Source organism: Oncorhynchus masou, chromosome 18, assembly GCF_036934945.1.
Source record: "Oncorhynchus masou masou isolate Uvic2021 chromosome 18, UVic_Omas_1.1, whole genome shotgun sequence".
In the NCBI taxonomy this organism is placed as follows: domain Eukaryota; kingdom Metazoa; phylum Chordata; class Actinopteri; order Salmoniformes; family Salmonidae; genus Oncorhynchus; species Oncorhynchus masou.
The window spans coordinates 2,046,789-2,063,446 of NC_088229.1; the positions used below are offsets into that span (position 1 = coordinate 2,046,789).

Below are 16,658 nucleotides of genomic sequence, written 5' to 3' on the forward strand. Positions count from 1 at the left end.
TGCTAAAATCGCCACTGATTCAGCTCTGTCTGAGGAAAAAAATAAGAGACGGCCTAACCACCATCAGACCAAATCATGCAGGAGAGGACACGGCCAGCCAGCTTCATATCCAATCAGAATAAACCATGCAGTCACTGGACTGGAATCAGCGAGTCCGCATGTCTGCTGTCCCTGCCTGTCTGTGTCGAGTTGGAACCGCCGGTCTGGAACCCCCCTCTACTCCCCTCACATTGAAATGGGCGGTCTGGAAACACAGTGAGAGGAAGCTCAGGTGCTTTACTCTGCTGACGATATTGACAGCAGCACCGTGCACCGATATATTGTTTACATTTTTTTTTTAAAGAGAAAGAATAGCGACAAACTCCGATTTACGTTTTGTGAATTAGCGGTGCATTTTTTGAGCCAACAATGGGGAAAGTGGAAGGAGGAATGAAATGTGTCAAATATCTACTTTTCATCTTCAACTTCATATTCTGGGTAAGTCGTGATACAGTTTTGTATTTATTTTTGGCGAAATATGTTTGAGTTTGTGTTTGAATGAAGCGGTCTGCTGTGGTGATGCTGCAGTTAAAGTTCGCCTATCCAGCCTACAACAAATGCATGTTGCATCGCCATGCGGACATACCAAACCGCAGAATTATTTGAGCCTATTGTTTGTTTTTTTGTAACAGTGCTTCTCGAATAGCGACCTTGCAGCTCTAGTCATTTTGCCGGTTAATTTGAGTCCCCCCCCCCCCCCCGTCCTCGGCTATTTTTGTCCATTTATCCATCGCGTATATTAAGTAAATCGCGTCGGCATGGAAAGGGTGACTGTTAGGAGGTTGAGTTTTGGCTCGTCGGACACTCGGACTCAAATCACATTTTCCACTGAAGGAAAATCCGCCCTTTCCCCCAGCCTTGGCGCGGTGTGTTTTTGATCGGAAGGGGAGACGGATAGTCAGGGAGTTATATTACGCGGGCCCGGGTTGAACCAGGCAATGGCCCGTCACATCATCGGTCGAAAGCAGGGAGGTAGTAGCGATCTTCCCAAATCAAACAGTTATTTGCACCACTCTAGGTGCATCGACCAGAAACTTTTTTTAACATAAAATACATGTTTTGAATATAAAGATCGTTTTCATTGGGAAGGCAGATGAAGCGTTTATCAAAAGCAATCACCTTTGCATGTGAAAACATATGGGCCTAATCCTATTCGTCACTCCACGTGCTTATTTACGTTATGTTTGTTTTGAGCCGACTTCGAGAGGGGCATTCAGCTTATTCCCGGGAGGCAGCCAGGTTCTAAAACGAACGCTATTATTTTACACCCGGAAACTCCCCAGACTGTGTGACGCGGGCCAGATAAACGAATCCCCTCGGAGTGAGTTCGGGGCAGGACAGAACAACACCATCTCAGCAATTGGCGCTCTCTCTACGTCTGGGTCATTCATTATAAAACAGACATATGATTGATAAACACACAGTGGGGTGTATTCATGATGTCAGACTTCCTCAGATATTTGACCAATAAGTTCTTATTTTTTTGTATCTTTCGTCTCTGTGTTTTTCATAATTTTCCCATCAATTCGCAAGTGTCTGAATGTCTGGATAAATAATCAAAGCAAGGGAAACAGCACCCGTCTGTCTCAGTATGTGTCGTCCATATATCTTATGCTGTCTGGACCATAATAGTATAACTTGGTTCTGCCGTAGCATTCGCTTGATTGATGCCAGCAAAGCGTTTGGCCTCCCTTGACACAAACAATTATAAAATAATGAGCCAAACAGCGTTGGTCTGGCGCAGCAAAACGTTCCCCAAGGGAGGTCAGTTTATATTTGGCTTCAGACCAAATTACTTCCTTTGCAAAACATACATTTCAGAAAAACGTGTCTGCTTCTAGTCTGTTTGTGTTTGATGTCCTGCAGTAGCTTCTGGTCTGTTTGTGTTTGATGTCCTGCAGTAGCTTCTGGTCTGTTTGTGTTTGATGTCCTGCAGTAGCTTCTGGTCTGTTTGTGTTTGATGTCCTGCAGTAGCTTCTGGTCTGTTTGTGTTTGATGTCCTGCAGTAGCTTCTGGTCTGTTTGTGTTTGATGTCCTGCAGTAGCTTCTGGTCTGTTTGTGTTTGATGTCCTGCAGTAGCTTCTGGTCTGTTTGTGTTTGATGTCCTGCAGTAGTTTCTGGTCTGTTTGTGTTTGATGTCCTGCAGTAGCTTCTGGTCTGTTTGTGTTTGATGTCCTGCAGTAGCTTCTGGTCTGTTTGTGTTTGATGTCCTGCAGTAGCTTCTGGTCTGTTTGTGTTTGATGTCCTGCAGTAGCTTCTGGTCTGTTTGTGTTTGATGTCCTGCAGTAGCTTCTGGTCTGTTTGTGTTTGATGTCCTGCAGTAGCTTCTGGTCTGTTTGTGTTTGATGTCCTGCAGTAGCTTCTGGTCTGTTTGTGTTTGATGTCCTGCAGTAGCTAGCTTGCTAACTTCCTAAGCCATGGATGGAGATGGGTATTTGGACTTAATTCTCTGTTCAGGTAATTCTGATGTAACCATACATTAACTAATATGTTGTGCCACTGGCCTGAGACAATTGGACTTCAATATGTAGTTTAGATGTAGGCTCACGTTAACTAGCTAGCTAACTTAGCTGGTTCAATGTTGACCATGCTCACGAAGTCAGGTTAGCAAGCATGTTAGCTAGGTAGCCTATGACAACAAACTAAAAGTGTACTGTATGACAGAGCGGTTTGCCAACATGGAGAGGAGGGTGACATTGGAGTTCAACGAGTCTACAAGTAGGATTCGTTTAAAAAACTACGTTTTACATCAGCGGGCACATAGAAATCAGTCCCATGGGATAGCCACGTTATATTAAGGAGCGTTGATTGGACTAAATTTGTTTTTGGTATCTTTTAAGTTTGTTTTCAGTGTATTAAACTAAGCATTTATAGCCTTGTTGATTTGATGATGTATTTAAATGTTGAAGTGTAAATGGTGTAGCAGAGGCAGTGCTCCTGTTGTCATTGTGCTGACTTGCAGTAACTCATTGGTTCTAAATCACTAGTTGTTTAGTAAACGGTTGAAAACATTAAATTGCCTGACCATGCTGCAGGTCCTATAGCTGTTTGTCTGTGTAGCCGATGTGAAATTGCTCGCTAGTTAGCGGTGGTGCGCGCTAGTGGCGTTTCAATGGGGGACGTCACTTGCTCTGAGACCTTGAAGTAGTAGTTCCCCTTTGCTCTGCAAGGGCCGCGGCTTTTGTGGAGCGATGGGTAACGATGCTTCGAGGGTGACTGTTGTTGATGTGTGCAGAAGGTCCCTGGTTCGCGCCCGGGTCGGGGCGAGGGGACGGACGTTAAGTCTATACTGTTACATATGCAAAATCTGTTTTGTGGACTTTGCCGGACAGATGTTGGTCTCCAGTTTTGTGATGAAACAAACGTAGGCTAAATGTGCTTTTGAATATATTCTACCACTGTGTGACAGTTGTCTTTTGTTGTCACAGGCCTTATTGTATATCACTGTGGCTTAGGGGTTATAGAGCCTCATCGCGGGCCTTATTGTATATCACTGTGTCTTAGGGGTTATAGAGCCTCACCGCGGGCCTTATTGTCTATCACTGTGGCTTAGGGGTTATAGAGCCTCATCGCGGGCCTTATTGTATATCACTGGCTTAGGGGTTATAGAGCCTCATCGCGGGCCTTATTGTATATCACTGGCTTAGGGGTTATAGAGCCTCACCGTGGGCCTTATTGTATATCACTGTGTCTTAGGGGTTATATATAGAGCCTCATCGCGGGCCTTATTGTATATCACTGTGGCTTAGGGGTTATAGAGCCTCACCGCGGGCCTTATTGTCTATCACTGTGTCTTAGGGGTTATAGAGCCTCATCGCGGGCCTTATTGTCTATCACTGTGGCTTAGGGGTTATAGAGCCTCATCGCGGGCCTTATTGTCTATCACTGTGTCTTAGGGGTTATAGAGCCTCACCGCGGGCCTTATTGTATATCACTGTGTCTTAGGGGTTATAGAGCCTCATCGCGGGCCTTATTGTCTATCACTGTGTCTTAGGGGTTATAGAGCCTCATCGCGGGCCTTATTGTATATCACTGTGGCTTAGGGGTTATAGAGCCTCACCGCGGGCCTTATTGTATATCACTGTGTCTTAGGGGTTATAGAGCCTCATCGCGGGCCTTATTGTATATCACTGGTGCTTATTAACGAATGGGTTAGAGCAAACTACACAATTATCACAACATACAGTAGGTTGTAATATGGCTTTTATACTGGCCTGGCTTCCCCAGTCATTTCCCCCACACACCACTACTGTTTTGTACACAGCTAAGCAGATGTTATAGCGGGTGCAGTGAAATGCTTACGTTACTAGCTCCAAACAGTGCAGTGAAATGTCACACAGGCCGTGCTTGGGACTGTTTACAGTGAGGTGCAGGAGAGCTCCACAATCCTTCTGATGTGGTGTTGTATAACAGGAACGGGCGCTCAAGCAGTCGGGCGCTCAAGCAGTCGGGCGCTCAAGCAGTCGGGCGCTCAAGCAGTCGGCCATTTGAGGTGCCAGTACTCGGCTCCTGTGAGCTCCTGCCCATTTCAAGCACTGCAAACTAAGGGTATAACACACATAATCAATGACAGAAAACTATAGAGAACAACAAGAAATGACGGAAATATTCCAATTACTCAGAGGTATTGAACGGCGGCTATTCAACACTGTTCTAGGCCTGCTATTCAACACTGTTCTAGGCCTGCTATTCAACACTGTTCTAGGCCTGCTATTCAACACTGTTCTAGGCCTGCTATTCAACACTGTTCTAGGCCTGCTATTCAACACTGTTCTAGGCCTGCTATTCAACACTGTTCTAGGCCTGCTATTCAACACTGTTCTAGGCCTGCTATTCAACACTGTTCTAGGCCTGCTATTCAACACTGTTCTCGGCCTGCTATTCAACACTGTTCTCGGCCTGCTATTCAACACTGTTCTAGGCCTGCTATTCAACACTGTTCTAGGCCTGCTATTCAACACTGTTCTCGGCCTGCTATTCAACACTGTTCTCGGCCTGCTATTCAACACTGTTCTAGGCCTGCTATTCAACACTGTTCTAGGCCTGCTATTCAACACTGTTCTAGGCCTGCTATTCAACACTGTTCTAGGCCTGCTATTCAACACTGTTCTAGGCCTGTTCTACATTATTATAACACTGTTCTAGGCCTGCTATTCAACACTGTTCTAGGCCTGCTATTCAACACTGTTCTAGGCCTGCTATTCAACACTGTTCTAGGCCTGCTATTCAACACTGTTCTAGGCCTGCTATTCAACACTGTTCTAGGCCTGCTATTCAACACTGTTCTAGGCCTGCTATTCAACACTGTTCTAGGCCTGCTATTCAACACTGTTCTAGGCCTGCTATTCAACACTGTTCTAGGCCTGCTATTCAACACTGTTCTAGGCCTGTTCTACATTATTATAACACTGTTCTAGGCCTGCTATTCAACACTGTTCTAGGCCTGCTATTCAACACTGTTCTAGGCCTGCTATTCAACACTGTTCTAGGCCTGTTCTACATTATTATAACACTGTTCTAGGCCTGCTATTCAACACTGTTCTAGGCATGCTATTCAACACTGTTCTTGGCCTGCTATTCAACACTGTTGGAATGTTCTAGGCCTGCTATTCAACACTGTTCTAGGCCTGCTATTCAACACTGTTCTAGGCCTGCTATTCAACACTGTTCTAGGCCTGCCTACATTATGTCCTTATTTAGAAGTTGCATGGCACAAATAGTAGTTTTTCATTCCTTAAGGTCTCATCATGTAACGTTTTTTGGAGCAAACTGACCAAATTAACATAGAAATGTAGTTGTAGATCTGTCATTCTACTTGACAGCAAGTCTAATAAGCGGTAGATCTGTTCTATGCATGCTATTTCTATGCTTCCTGTTATTAAGTTTTGTACGTGCATCTTATACTGTGGGGTTTGTACACTAGCTGAAACGACCAGTATTTCTGGTTATGGAAAATATACTTCATAGTGGTTTAGATGATACAATGATTCTCTATACTAGTTTATTTTTGTCACAAACTGAAATTAAGCAAACTATTAGAATTTTCACAACTAGTAAATGGCGGAGGGATTTATGCGTAGTGTGGCTTTAAAGTTATCTCATCTCTGCTCAGACAGTAGCAGTCGGCCAGCTAAACTATGTATTATCTCTACCATCTCACATTATCTCTGTTCTCCCCGTACTGTCTGGAGTCATCCTATTTAGCTAGCCTGACTAAGGATGCTGCAGAGCTGTCTGACTAAACTATGTATTATCTCTACCATCTCACGTTATCTCTGTTCTCCCCATACGGTCTCTAGTCATCCTATTTAACTAGCCTGACTAAGGATGCTGCAGAGCTGTCTGACTAAACTATGTATTATCTCTACCATCTCACGTTATCTCTGTTCTCCCCATACTCTCTCTAGTCATCCTATTTAACTAGCCTGACTAAGGATGCTGCAGAGCTGTTTGGTGGAAAAAAAATTGACTCGTTTTTCAAAGTAGATAACTCCCTGTCGTTGTTGTGTACATTCGTCTCTCGCAGCGGTCTGTGTGTATCTAATCTAAGTAGCAAGCCTAATGGTGTACCCATTAGGGGCGGGTAGCCTAGTGGTTAGAGAGTTGGACTAGTAACGGGAAGGTTGCAAGTTTTTAAATCCCCAAGCTGACAAGGTAAAAATCTGTCGTTCTGCCCCTTAACAAGGCAGTTAACCCACTGTTCCTAGGCCTTCATTGAAAATAAGAATTTGTTCTTAACTGACTTGCCGGGTTAAATAAAGGTACAAAATAAAAATCTGAAAGAACAAGCGCAAGGATTGTGGTCATTGTAGTTAATTACCGTGTTTTATGAACTGAACGAGGTTGAATATTTGCTTAATGAAAGCTACAGGTCCCTGCAGACCAGCATCCCACATAGTTCTTGACTTCATATTTCTCGCGAATGATTTGATTTCTTCAGAGAAATTGCATGTTTGGCTCACACACAAAAAAACAGAACTAAATGGAATTGAAGAATGTGAACCGATGTGAGTCAATTAGTTCAGGTTTAATAAAACCCACAAAAAATGGGTTAATCGCTGAGCACGAACAAGTAGCCTAGTTATGTTATGCACATGCAACAACTGACATTTTTTTATTTATTCATATCAATACAGGCTTTAGGCTGCCTTTGGGCTTGGTAGCATATCAGAAGCCAACCTCCAGGCCGTGAAGACCAAATCTAGGTTCATATGGTTGTCCCAAGCACCTGCTCTCTCTCTCTTACACACAACAGGAAGTGAAGAAAGTGTTGCCACTGTGACAGGATGTGAAGAAACTGTTGCCACTGTGATGAAATTAGTGACACGTGCTGCCGTGACACTTTAGACTCATGAGCGTGGTTTTCGTTAGCCGGTAATAGCTGATAAATGAAATTGGTTCCGGCCAATTGTCCAAGAGAAGAAGAAACAATCCCATTGTGAAATAATGGTTAGCCTCGACACTGATGGAAAGACCAGTTGAATGGTCGTCTTTATAGCCTCGACACTGATGGAAAGACCAGTTGAATGGTCGTCTTTATAGCCTCGACACTGATGGAAAGACCAGTTGAATGGTCGTCTTTATAGCCTCGACACTGATGGAAAGACCAGTTGACTGGTCGGCTTTATAGCCTCGACATTGATGGAAAGACCAGTTGAATGGTCGTCTTTATAGCCTCGACACTGATGGAAAGACCAGTTGACTGGTCGGCTTTATAGCCTCAACACTGATGGAAAGACCAGTTGAATGGTCGTCTTTATAGCCTCGACACTGATGGAAAGACCAGTTGGACTGGTCGTTCTTATAGCCTCGACACTGATGGAAAGACCAGTTGACTGGTAATGCTCTTTGATCTATATTTGCATAATTTAGTGGAACTAAATTGACCGGTTAATGCTCTTTGATCTATATTTGCATAATTTAGTGGAATTAAATTGGCGCTTGTTAACAATATATTCGTTATGTATTAGGGATGTACCGATGTCCAATATACCCGATAACCAATATTAAAAGTTTTAGCGGCCTTTTAAGCATTCTAATACAGTTAAATAGTTGAAACACACCACACTCACCAAAAACGTTAATTTGTTGGCATTTACATATGTCCCTAATAACAGTAAAACATCTATTTATTTACTAAACCTATTTCTTTCACTTACAGCCGTTTCGTTGTTAATTTGTTCAGTCTCAACCAGGATGTCATCATGCATGTGAAGCAGTGAAGTTTCAGCTCTGTCTGTCCGTGTCCTCTCTTCCTCTGCACTGTCACTGTGTCCGTTTCCATCTTGTCCAGCTGTGTTTAACGTCACGTAAACCCTGTTTCTTGTCAGCATTGAAGTAGCGGTCCTTGTACCTGGCATCTAGCATGGTGGTGACACAGTAGAGGTCCTTGTACCTGGCATCTAGCATGGTGGTGACACAGTAGAGGTCCTTGTACCTGGCATCTAGCATGGTGGTGACACAGTAGAGGTGCTTGTACCTGGCATCTAGCATGGTGGTGACACAGTAGAGGTCCTTGTACCTGGCATGGTGGTGACACAGTAGCGGTCCTTGTACCTAGCATGGTGGTGACACAGTAGCGGTCCTTGTACCTAGCATGGTGGTGACACAGTAGCGGTCCTTGTACCTAGCATGGTGGTGACACAGTAGCGGTCCTTGTACCTAGCATGGTGGTGACACAGTAGCGGTCCTTGTACCTGGCATCGAGCATGGTGGTGACACAGTAGAGGTCCTTGTACCTAGCATCTAGCATGGTGGTGACACAGTAGCGGTCCTTGTACCTGGCATCTAGCATGGTGGTGACACAGTAGCGGTCCTTGTACCTGGCATCTAGCATGGTGGTGACACAGTAGAGGTCCTTGTACCTGTCATCTAGCATGGTGGTGACACAGTAGCGGTCCTTGTACCTAGCATGGTGGTGACACAGTAGAGGTCCTTGTACCTGGCATCTAGCATGGTGGTGACACAGTAGCGGTCCTTGTACATAGCATGGTGGTGACACAGTAGAGGTCCTTGTACTTGGCATCTAGCATGGTGGTGACACAGTAGCGGTCCTTGTACCTGGCATCGAGCATGGTGGTGACACAGTAGAGGTCCTTGTACCTAGCATGGTGGTGACACAGTACAGGTCCTTGTACCTGGCATCTAGCATGGTGGTGACACAGTAGAGGTCCTTGTACCTGGCATCTAGCATGGTGGTGACACAGTAGAGGTCCTTGTACCTGGCATCTAGCATGGTGGCGATATAGTAGCGGTCCTTGTACCTGGCATCTAGCATGGTGGTGACACAGTAGAGGTCCTTGTACCTGGCATCTAGCATGGTGGTGACACAGTAGCAATGAGCTGGAGAAGCATATCCTTCATTGTTTGAAAGCTGAACGTTTTCATACATATGAGGCATGTCTTACCTTGCTTACAAGTAGCCTATCAGATCTCCTCTTTCTACATTACGAATGGGCTTTTTCATCTGTCACATGAAACAGCTCGCATGTGCAGTGCCCTTTTGACAATGCTGTCAGGTTTTAGCCTAGCATAGCTTAGTGGAGTGGGTTTTAGCATAGCTTAGTGGAGTGGGTTTTAGCATAGCTTAGTGGAGTGGGTTTTAGCATAGCTTAGTGGAGTGGGTTTTAGCATAGCTTAGTGGAGTGGGTTTTGGCTTAGTGAAGTGGGTTTTGGCATAGCTTAGTGGAGTGGGTTTTAGCATAGCTTAGTGGAGTGGGTTTTAGCATAGCTTAGTGGAGTGGGTTTTAGCATAGCCTAGTGGAGTGGGTTTTAGCATAGCTTAGTGGAGTGGGTTTTAGCATAGCCTAGTGGAGTGGGTTTTAGCATAGCCTAGTGGAGTGGGTTTTAGCATAGCCTAGTGGAGTGGGTTTTAGCATAGCTTAGTGGAGTGGGTTTTAGCATAGCTTAGTGGAGTGGGTTTTAGCATAGCTTAGTGGAGTGGGTTTTAGCATAGCTTAGTGGAGTGGGTTTTAGCATAGCTTAGTGGAGTGGGTTTTAGCATAGCCTAGTGGAGTGGGTTTTAGCATAGCCTAGTGGAGTGGGTTTTAGCATAGCCTAGTGGAGTGGGTTTTAGCATAGCCTAGTGGAGTGGGTTTTAGCATAGCCTAGTGGAGTGGGTTTTAGCATAGCCTAGTGGAGTGGGTTTTAGCATAGCTTAGTGGAGTGGGTTTTAGCATAGCCTAGTGGAGTGGGTTTTAGCATAGCCTAGTGGAGTGGGTTTTAGCATAGCTTAGTGGAGTGGGTTTTAGCATAGCCTAGTGGAGTGGGTTTTAGCATAGCCTAGTGGAGTGGGTTTTAGCATAGCCTAGTGGAGTGGAGTGGGTTTTAGCATAGCCTAGTGGAGTGGAGTGGGTTTTAGCATAGCCTAGTGGAGTGGAGTGGGTTTTAGCATAGCCTAGTGGAGTGGAGTGGGTTTTAGCATAGCTTAGTGGAGTGGGTTTTAGCATAGCCTAGTGGAGTGGGTTTTAGCATAGCCTAGTGGAGTGGAGTGGGTTTTAGCATAGCCTAGTGGAGTGGAGTGGGTTTTAGCCTGGCCGTTAGCCTAGTGGAGTGGGTTTTAGCCTGGCCGTTAGCTTAGTGGAATGGGGTTAAGCCTAGCATGCCTTAGTGGAGTGGGTTTTAGCCTGGCCGTTAGCTTAGTGGAATGGGGTTAAGCCTAGCATGCCTTAGTGGAGTGGGATTTAGCCTAGCCGTTAGCTTAGTGGAGTGTGTTTGTTTTATCCATGTGAATTCAATTAGTTTTTGACAGCATCCCTTTTGATTTAAACACAACTTTCCATACATGTTTGGCCATGTTGCTCAGAAAGTGCCTTTTTGGACCTGAATGCCAAAATGTTCATGAGATAAAGGTACTCGAAGTTGACTACTATACCATTAAAGTTTCAATTGACAGTTTAGTTGTATTTATTTTTCACAAGACGCAATCAAATCAAAATCAGATTCAATAGAAAACGTTACATTGTTCAGTAAGAAGGTAATCAATATTTTTAATTACCTGACTGTGACCAGAAAATGAGGTCCTTTTTTTAAAACATAAAGTGTATTTACCTAGTAGAGACCCGAGGAACTTTGCCTTAACAAACCTTGTGGATGGGTTTGGAATCTCTTGTAGTAGAGCTTTGTAATGAAGGGATCTATGGGACTTCATTTAGCAGACACTCTAATCCAGAGGAAATTACAGGAGCAATTAGGGTTGTGTCTTGTTTAACACATCGACAGATTTTTCAGCGAGTTGGCAAAGGGATTTGAACGTGCGACATGTTCAGTTACTGGCTCAACGCTCTTATTAACTGCTCGGCTACCTGCCACCATGAGACATTCATTGCTTCATCACTGGAAAAGATACGGTTGACTTTTTATATCATTTAAAAGCTTCCAAACAGTGTTGTCAAAGGAATTTATTGTCTTTAAAAAATCCTTTTAACATAAATGATTAAATAATTACAATTAAATATTGCAATTTATAACGTTTTTGACATGCGTTTTTCTGGATGTTTTTGTTGTTGTTCTGTCTCTCACTGTTTAAATAAACCGACCATTAAAATTATAGACTGATCACTTCTTTGTCAGTGGGCAAACATACAAAATCAGCAGGGGATCAAATACTTTTTTCCCTCACTGTAGGTTTCCTCTGAAGGATTGACAGTGTAATTTAAAACAACAGATAGGGCGGCAGGTAGCCTAGTGGTTAGAGCGTTGGACTAGTAACCAGCAGGTAGCCTAGTGGTTAGAGCGTTGGACTAGTAACCAGCAGGTAGCCTAGTGGTTAGAGCGTTGGACTAGTAACCAGCAGGTAGCCTAGTGGTTAGAGAGTTGGACTAGTAACCGGCAGGTAGCCTAGTGGTTAGAGCGTTGGACTATTAACCAGCAGGTAGCCTAGTGGTTAGAGCGTTGGACTAGTAACCAGCAGGTAGTCTAGTGGTCAGAGCGTTGGACTAGTAACCAGCAGGTAGCCTAGTGGTTAGAGCGTTGTACTAGTAACCAGCAGGTAGCCTAGTGGTTAGAGTGTTGTACTAGTAACCAGCAGGTAGCCTAGTGGTCAGAGAGTTGGACTAGTAACCAGCAGGTAGCCTAGTGGTCAGAGAGTTGGACTAGTAACCAGCAGGTAGCCAGTAACCAGCAGGTAGCCTAGTGGTCAGAGAGTTGGACTAGTAACCGGCAGGTAGCCTAGTGGTTAGAGCGTTGGACTAGTAACCAGCAGGTAGCCTAGTGGTTAGAGCGTTGGACTAGTAACCAGCAGGTAGTCTAGTTGTCAGAGCGTTGGACTAGTAACCAGCAGGTAGCCTAGTGGTTAGAGCGTTGTACTAGTAACCAGCAGGTAGCCTAGTGGTCAGAGAGTTGGACTAGTAACCAGCAGGTAGCCTAGTGGTCAGAGAGTTGGACTAGTAACCAGCAGGTAGCCAGTAACCAGCAGGTAGCCTAGTGGTCAGAGAGTTGGACTAGTAACCAGCAGGTAGCCTAGTGGTTAGAGAGTTGGACTAGTAACCAGCAGGTAGCCAGTAACCAGCAGGTAGCCTAGTGGTCAGAGAGTTGGACTAGTAACCAGCAGGTAGCCAGTAACCAGCAGGTAGCCTAGTGGTTAGAGAGTTGGACTAGTAACCAGCAGGTAGCCTAGTGGTTAGCGCGTTGGACTAGTAACCAGCAGGTAGCCTAGTGGTTAGAGAGTTGGACTAGTAGCCAGCAGGTAGCCAGTAACCAGCAGGTAGCCTAGTGGTTAGAGAGTTGGACTAGTAACCGGCAGGTAGCCTAGTGGTTAGAGTGTTGGACTAGTAACCGGCAGGTAGCCTAGATAGCCAGTAACCAGCAGGTAGCCTAGTGGTCAGAGAGTTGGACTAGTAACCAGCAGGTAGCCTAGTGGTTAGAGAGTTGGACTAGTAACCAGCAGGTAGCCAGTAACCAGCAGGTAGCCTAGTGGTCAGAGAGTTGGACTAGTAACCAGCAGGTAGCCTAGTGGTTAGAGAGTTGGACTAGTAACCATCAGGTAGCCTAGTGGTTAGAGCGTTGTACTAGTAACCAGCAGGTAGCCTAGTGGTTAGAGTGTTGTACTAGTAACCAGCAGGTAGCCTAGTGGTCAGAGAGTTGGACTAGTAACCAGCAGGTAGCCTAGTGGTCAGAGAGTTGGACTAGTAACCAGCAGGTAGCCAGTAACCAGCAGGTAGCCTAGTGGTCAGAGAGTTGGACTAGTAACCAGCAGGTAGCCTAGTGGTTAGAGAGTTGGACTAGTAACCAGCAGGTAGCCAGTAACCAGCAGGTAGCCTAATGGTCAGAGAGTTGGACTAGTAACCAGCAGGTAGCCAGTAACCAGCAGGTAGCCTAGTGGTTAGAGAGTTGGACTAGTAACCAGCAGGTAGCCTAGTGGTCAGAGAGTTGGACTAGTAACCAGCAGGTAGCCTAGTGGTCAGAGAGTTGGACTAGTAACCAGCAGGTAGCCTAGTGGTTAGAGCGTTGGACTAGTAACCAGCAGATAGCCTAGTGGTTAGAGAGTTGGACTAGTAACCAGCAGGTAGCCTAGTGGTTAGAGAGTTGGACTAGTAACCAGCAGGTAGCCTAGTGGTTAGAGAGTTGGACTAGTAACCAGCAGGTAGCCTAGTGGTTAGAGCGTTGGACTAGTAACCAGCAGGTAGCCTAGTGGTTAGAGAGTTGGACTAGTAACCAGCAGGTAGCCTAGTGGTTAGAGAGTTGGACTAGTAACCAGCAGGTAGCATAGTGGTCAGAGAGTTGGACTAGTAACCGGAAGGTCGCTGGTTTGAAAGCTGACCGACAATGTGAAAACTCTGTCGATGTGCCCCTGAGAAAGGCACTCAACTCTAATATGATCCGCCATGGGTACTGAACTCTAATACGATCCGCCATGGGTACTGAACCCTAATACGATCCGCCATGGGTACTGAACCCTAATACGATCCACCATGGTTACTGAACCCTAATACGATCCGCCATGGGTACTGAACCCTAATACGATCCGCCATGGGTACTGAACCCTAATACGATCCGCCATGGGTACTGAACCCTAATACGATCCGCCATGGGTACTGAACCCTAATACGATCCGCCATGGGTACTGAACCCTAATACGATCCGCCATGGTTACTGAACCCTAATACGATCCGCCATGGTTACTGAACCCTAATACGATCCGCCATGGTTACTGAACCCTAATACGATCCGCCATGGGTACTGAACCCTAATACGATCCGCCATGGGTACTGAACCCTAATACGATCCGCCATGGGTACTGAACCCTAATACGATCCGCCATGGTTACTGAACCCTAATACGATCCGCCATGGGTACTGAACCCTAATACGATCCGCCATGGGTACTGAACCCTAATACGATCCGCCATGGGTACTGAACTCTAATACGATCCGCCATGGGTACTGAACTCTAATACGATCCGCCATGGGTACTGAACACTAATACGATCCGCCATGTTTACTGAACCCTAATACGATCCGCCATGGGTACTGAACCCTACTACGATCCGCCATGGATACTGAAACCTAATACGATCCGCCATGGGTACTGAACCCTACTACGTTCCGCCATGGTTACTGAACCCTAATACGATCCGCCATGGTTACTGAACCCTAATACGATCCGCCATGGTTACTGAACCCTAATACGATCCGCCATGGTTACTGAACCCTAATACGATCCGCCATGGGTACTGAACTCTAATACGATCCGCCATGTTTACTGAACCCTAATACGATCCGCCATGTTTACTGAACCCTAATACGATCCGCCATGGTTACTGAACCCTACTACGATCCGCCATGGGTACTGAACCCTAATACGATCCGCCATGGGTACTGAACCCTAATACGATCCGCCATGGGTACTGAACCCTAATACGATCCGCCATGGGTACTGAACCCTAATACGATCCGCCATGGGTACTGAACCCTAATACGATCCGCCATGGGTACTGAACCCTAATACGATCCGCCATGGGTACTGAACCCTACTACGATCCGCCATGGGTACTGAACCCTACTACGATCCGCCATGGGTACTGAACCCTAATACGTTCCGCCATGGGTACTGAACCCTAATACGATCCGCCATGTTTACTGAACCCTAATACGATCCGCCATGGGTACTGAACCCTACTACGTTCCGCCATGGTTACTGAACCCTAATACGATCCGCCATGGGTACTGAACCCTAATACGATCCGCCATGTTTACTGAACCCTAATACGATCCGCCATGGGTACTGAACCCTAATACGATCCGCGACAAGTACAACACAACCTCAGATTATGAGAGACGGGAGAGGCTGGAGAGACCAGACGGGAGAGGATAGAGAGGCTGGAGAGACCAGACGGGAGAGGATGGAGAGGATAGAGCAAATAGAGAGGCTGGAGAGACCAGACGGGAGAGGATGGAGAGGATAGAGAGACCAGACGGGAGAGGCTGGAGAGGATAAAGAGACCAGACGGGAGAGGATAGAGAGACCAGACGGGAGAGGCTAGGGAGACCAGACGGGAGAGGATAGAGAGACCAGGCTGGAGAGGATAGAGAGACCAGGCTGGAGAGGCTGGAGAGGATAGAGAGACCAGGCTGGAGAGGATAGAGAGACCAGGCTGGAGAGGCTGGAGAGGATAGAGAGACCAGGCTGGAGAGGATAGAGAGACCAGGCTGGAGAGGATAGAGAGACCAGGCTGGAGAGGATAGAGAGACCAGGCTGGAGAGGATAGAGAGACCAGGCTGGAGAGGCTGGAGAGGATAGAGAGACCAGGCTGGAGAGGATAGAGAGACCAGGCTGGAGAGGATAGAGAGACCAGGCTGGAGAGGATAGAGAGACCAGACGGGAGAGGCTAGGGAGACCAGACGGGAGAGGCTAGAGAGACCAGACGGGAGAGGCTGGAGAGGATAGAGAGACCAGACGGGAGAGGCTAGAGACCAGGCTGGAGAGGATAGAGAGACCAGGCTGGAGAGGCTGGAGAGACCAGACGGGAGAGGCTGGAGAGGATAGAGAGACCAGACGGGAGAGGCTGGAGAGGATAGAGAGACCAGGCTGGAGAGGATAGAGAGACCAGACGGGAGAGGATAGAGAGACCAGACGGGAGAGGATAGAGAGACCAGACGGGAGAGTAGATGTCCTAACCGACTTGCCAAAACTATAGTTTGTTAACAAGAAATTTGTGAAGTGGTTGAGAAACGAGTTTAATGACTCCAACCTAAGTCTATGTAAACTTCCAACTTCAACTGTCGTTCTGACACTGGTAAAGGCTACTGAATGAATGTGCCCATGTGCATGTCTCTCCAGCACAGAATGCAAAGCCATTTTAGGAGATGAAAAACACACAGTGTTTCCCCTATGATTTTTGTTTTTCCTCAGCGGTGGTGGCAAAGTTGGCGTAGGGGGAGGAGTGGGTGTGGTCAATGCCGTCTGACTTACACGGTCAGACATGAGAGTAAAACCCTTTGGGCTGAGGTACCTAGGCTGTATTTAGACACACCATTGTCTGTAGCCAACCCCTCTGTAAAGGACATGCATGGTTATATATGTGGAGAGAGGGAGAGAATTGTTAAACAACATCGCACAACAGGGTTCCCCCTTTTAAACCCCCCTTTCCCTCCACTCTCTCATCAGATACAATGGGGTTT

The 16,658-nt window shown here is 46.2% G+C and overlaps 1 protein-coding gene across 3 annotated transcripts in view; it reads left to right on the forward strand.

The window, feature by feature from the left end:
* Positions 1 to 212: 212 nt before the first annotated feature.
* The window catches only part of LOC135503836 (CD9 antigen-like), a 35,602-nt gene continuing 19,156 nt past the window's right edge, over positions 213 to 16,658 (forward strand). The window contains exon 1 of one of the 3 annotated variants that reach the window (XM_064921986.1): positions 213 to 477. In XM_064921986.1, coding sequence (XP_064778058.1) covers positions 409 to 477 — 69 coding nt within the window. In that variant the 5' untranslated portion in view covers positions 213 to 408. Of the gene's footprint in view, positions 478 to 7,455; positions 7,878 to 16,658 lie in introns of those variants that run through there. The other 2 variants (XM_064921984.1, XM_064921985.1) reach the window with 2 other exon arrangements.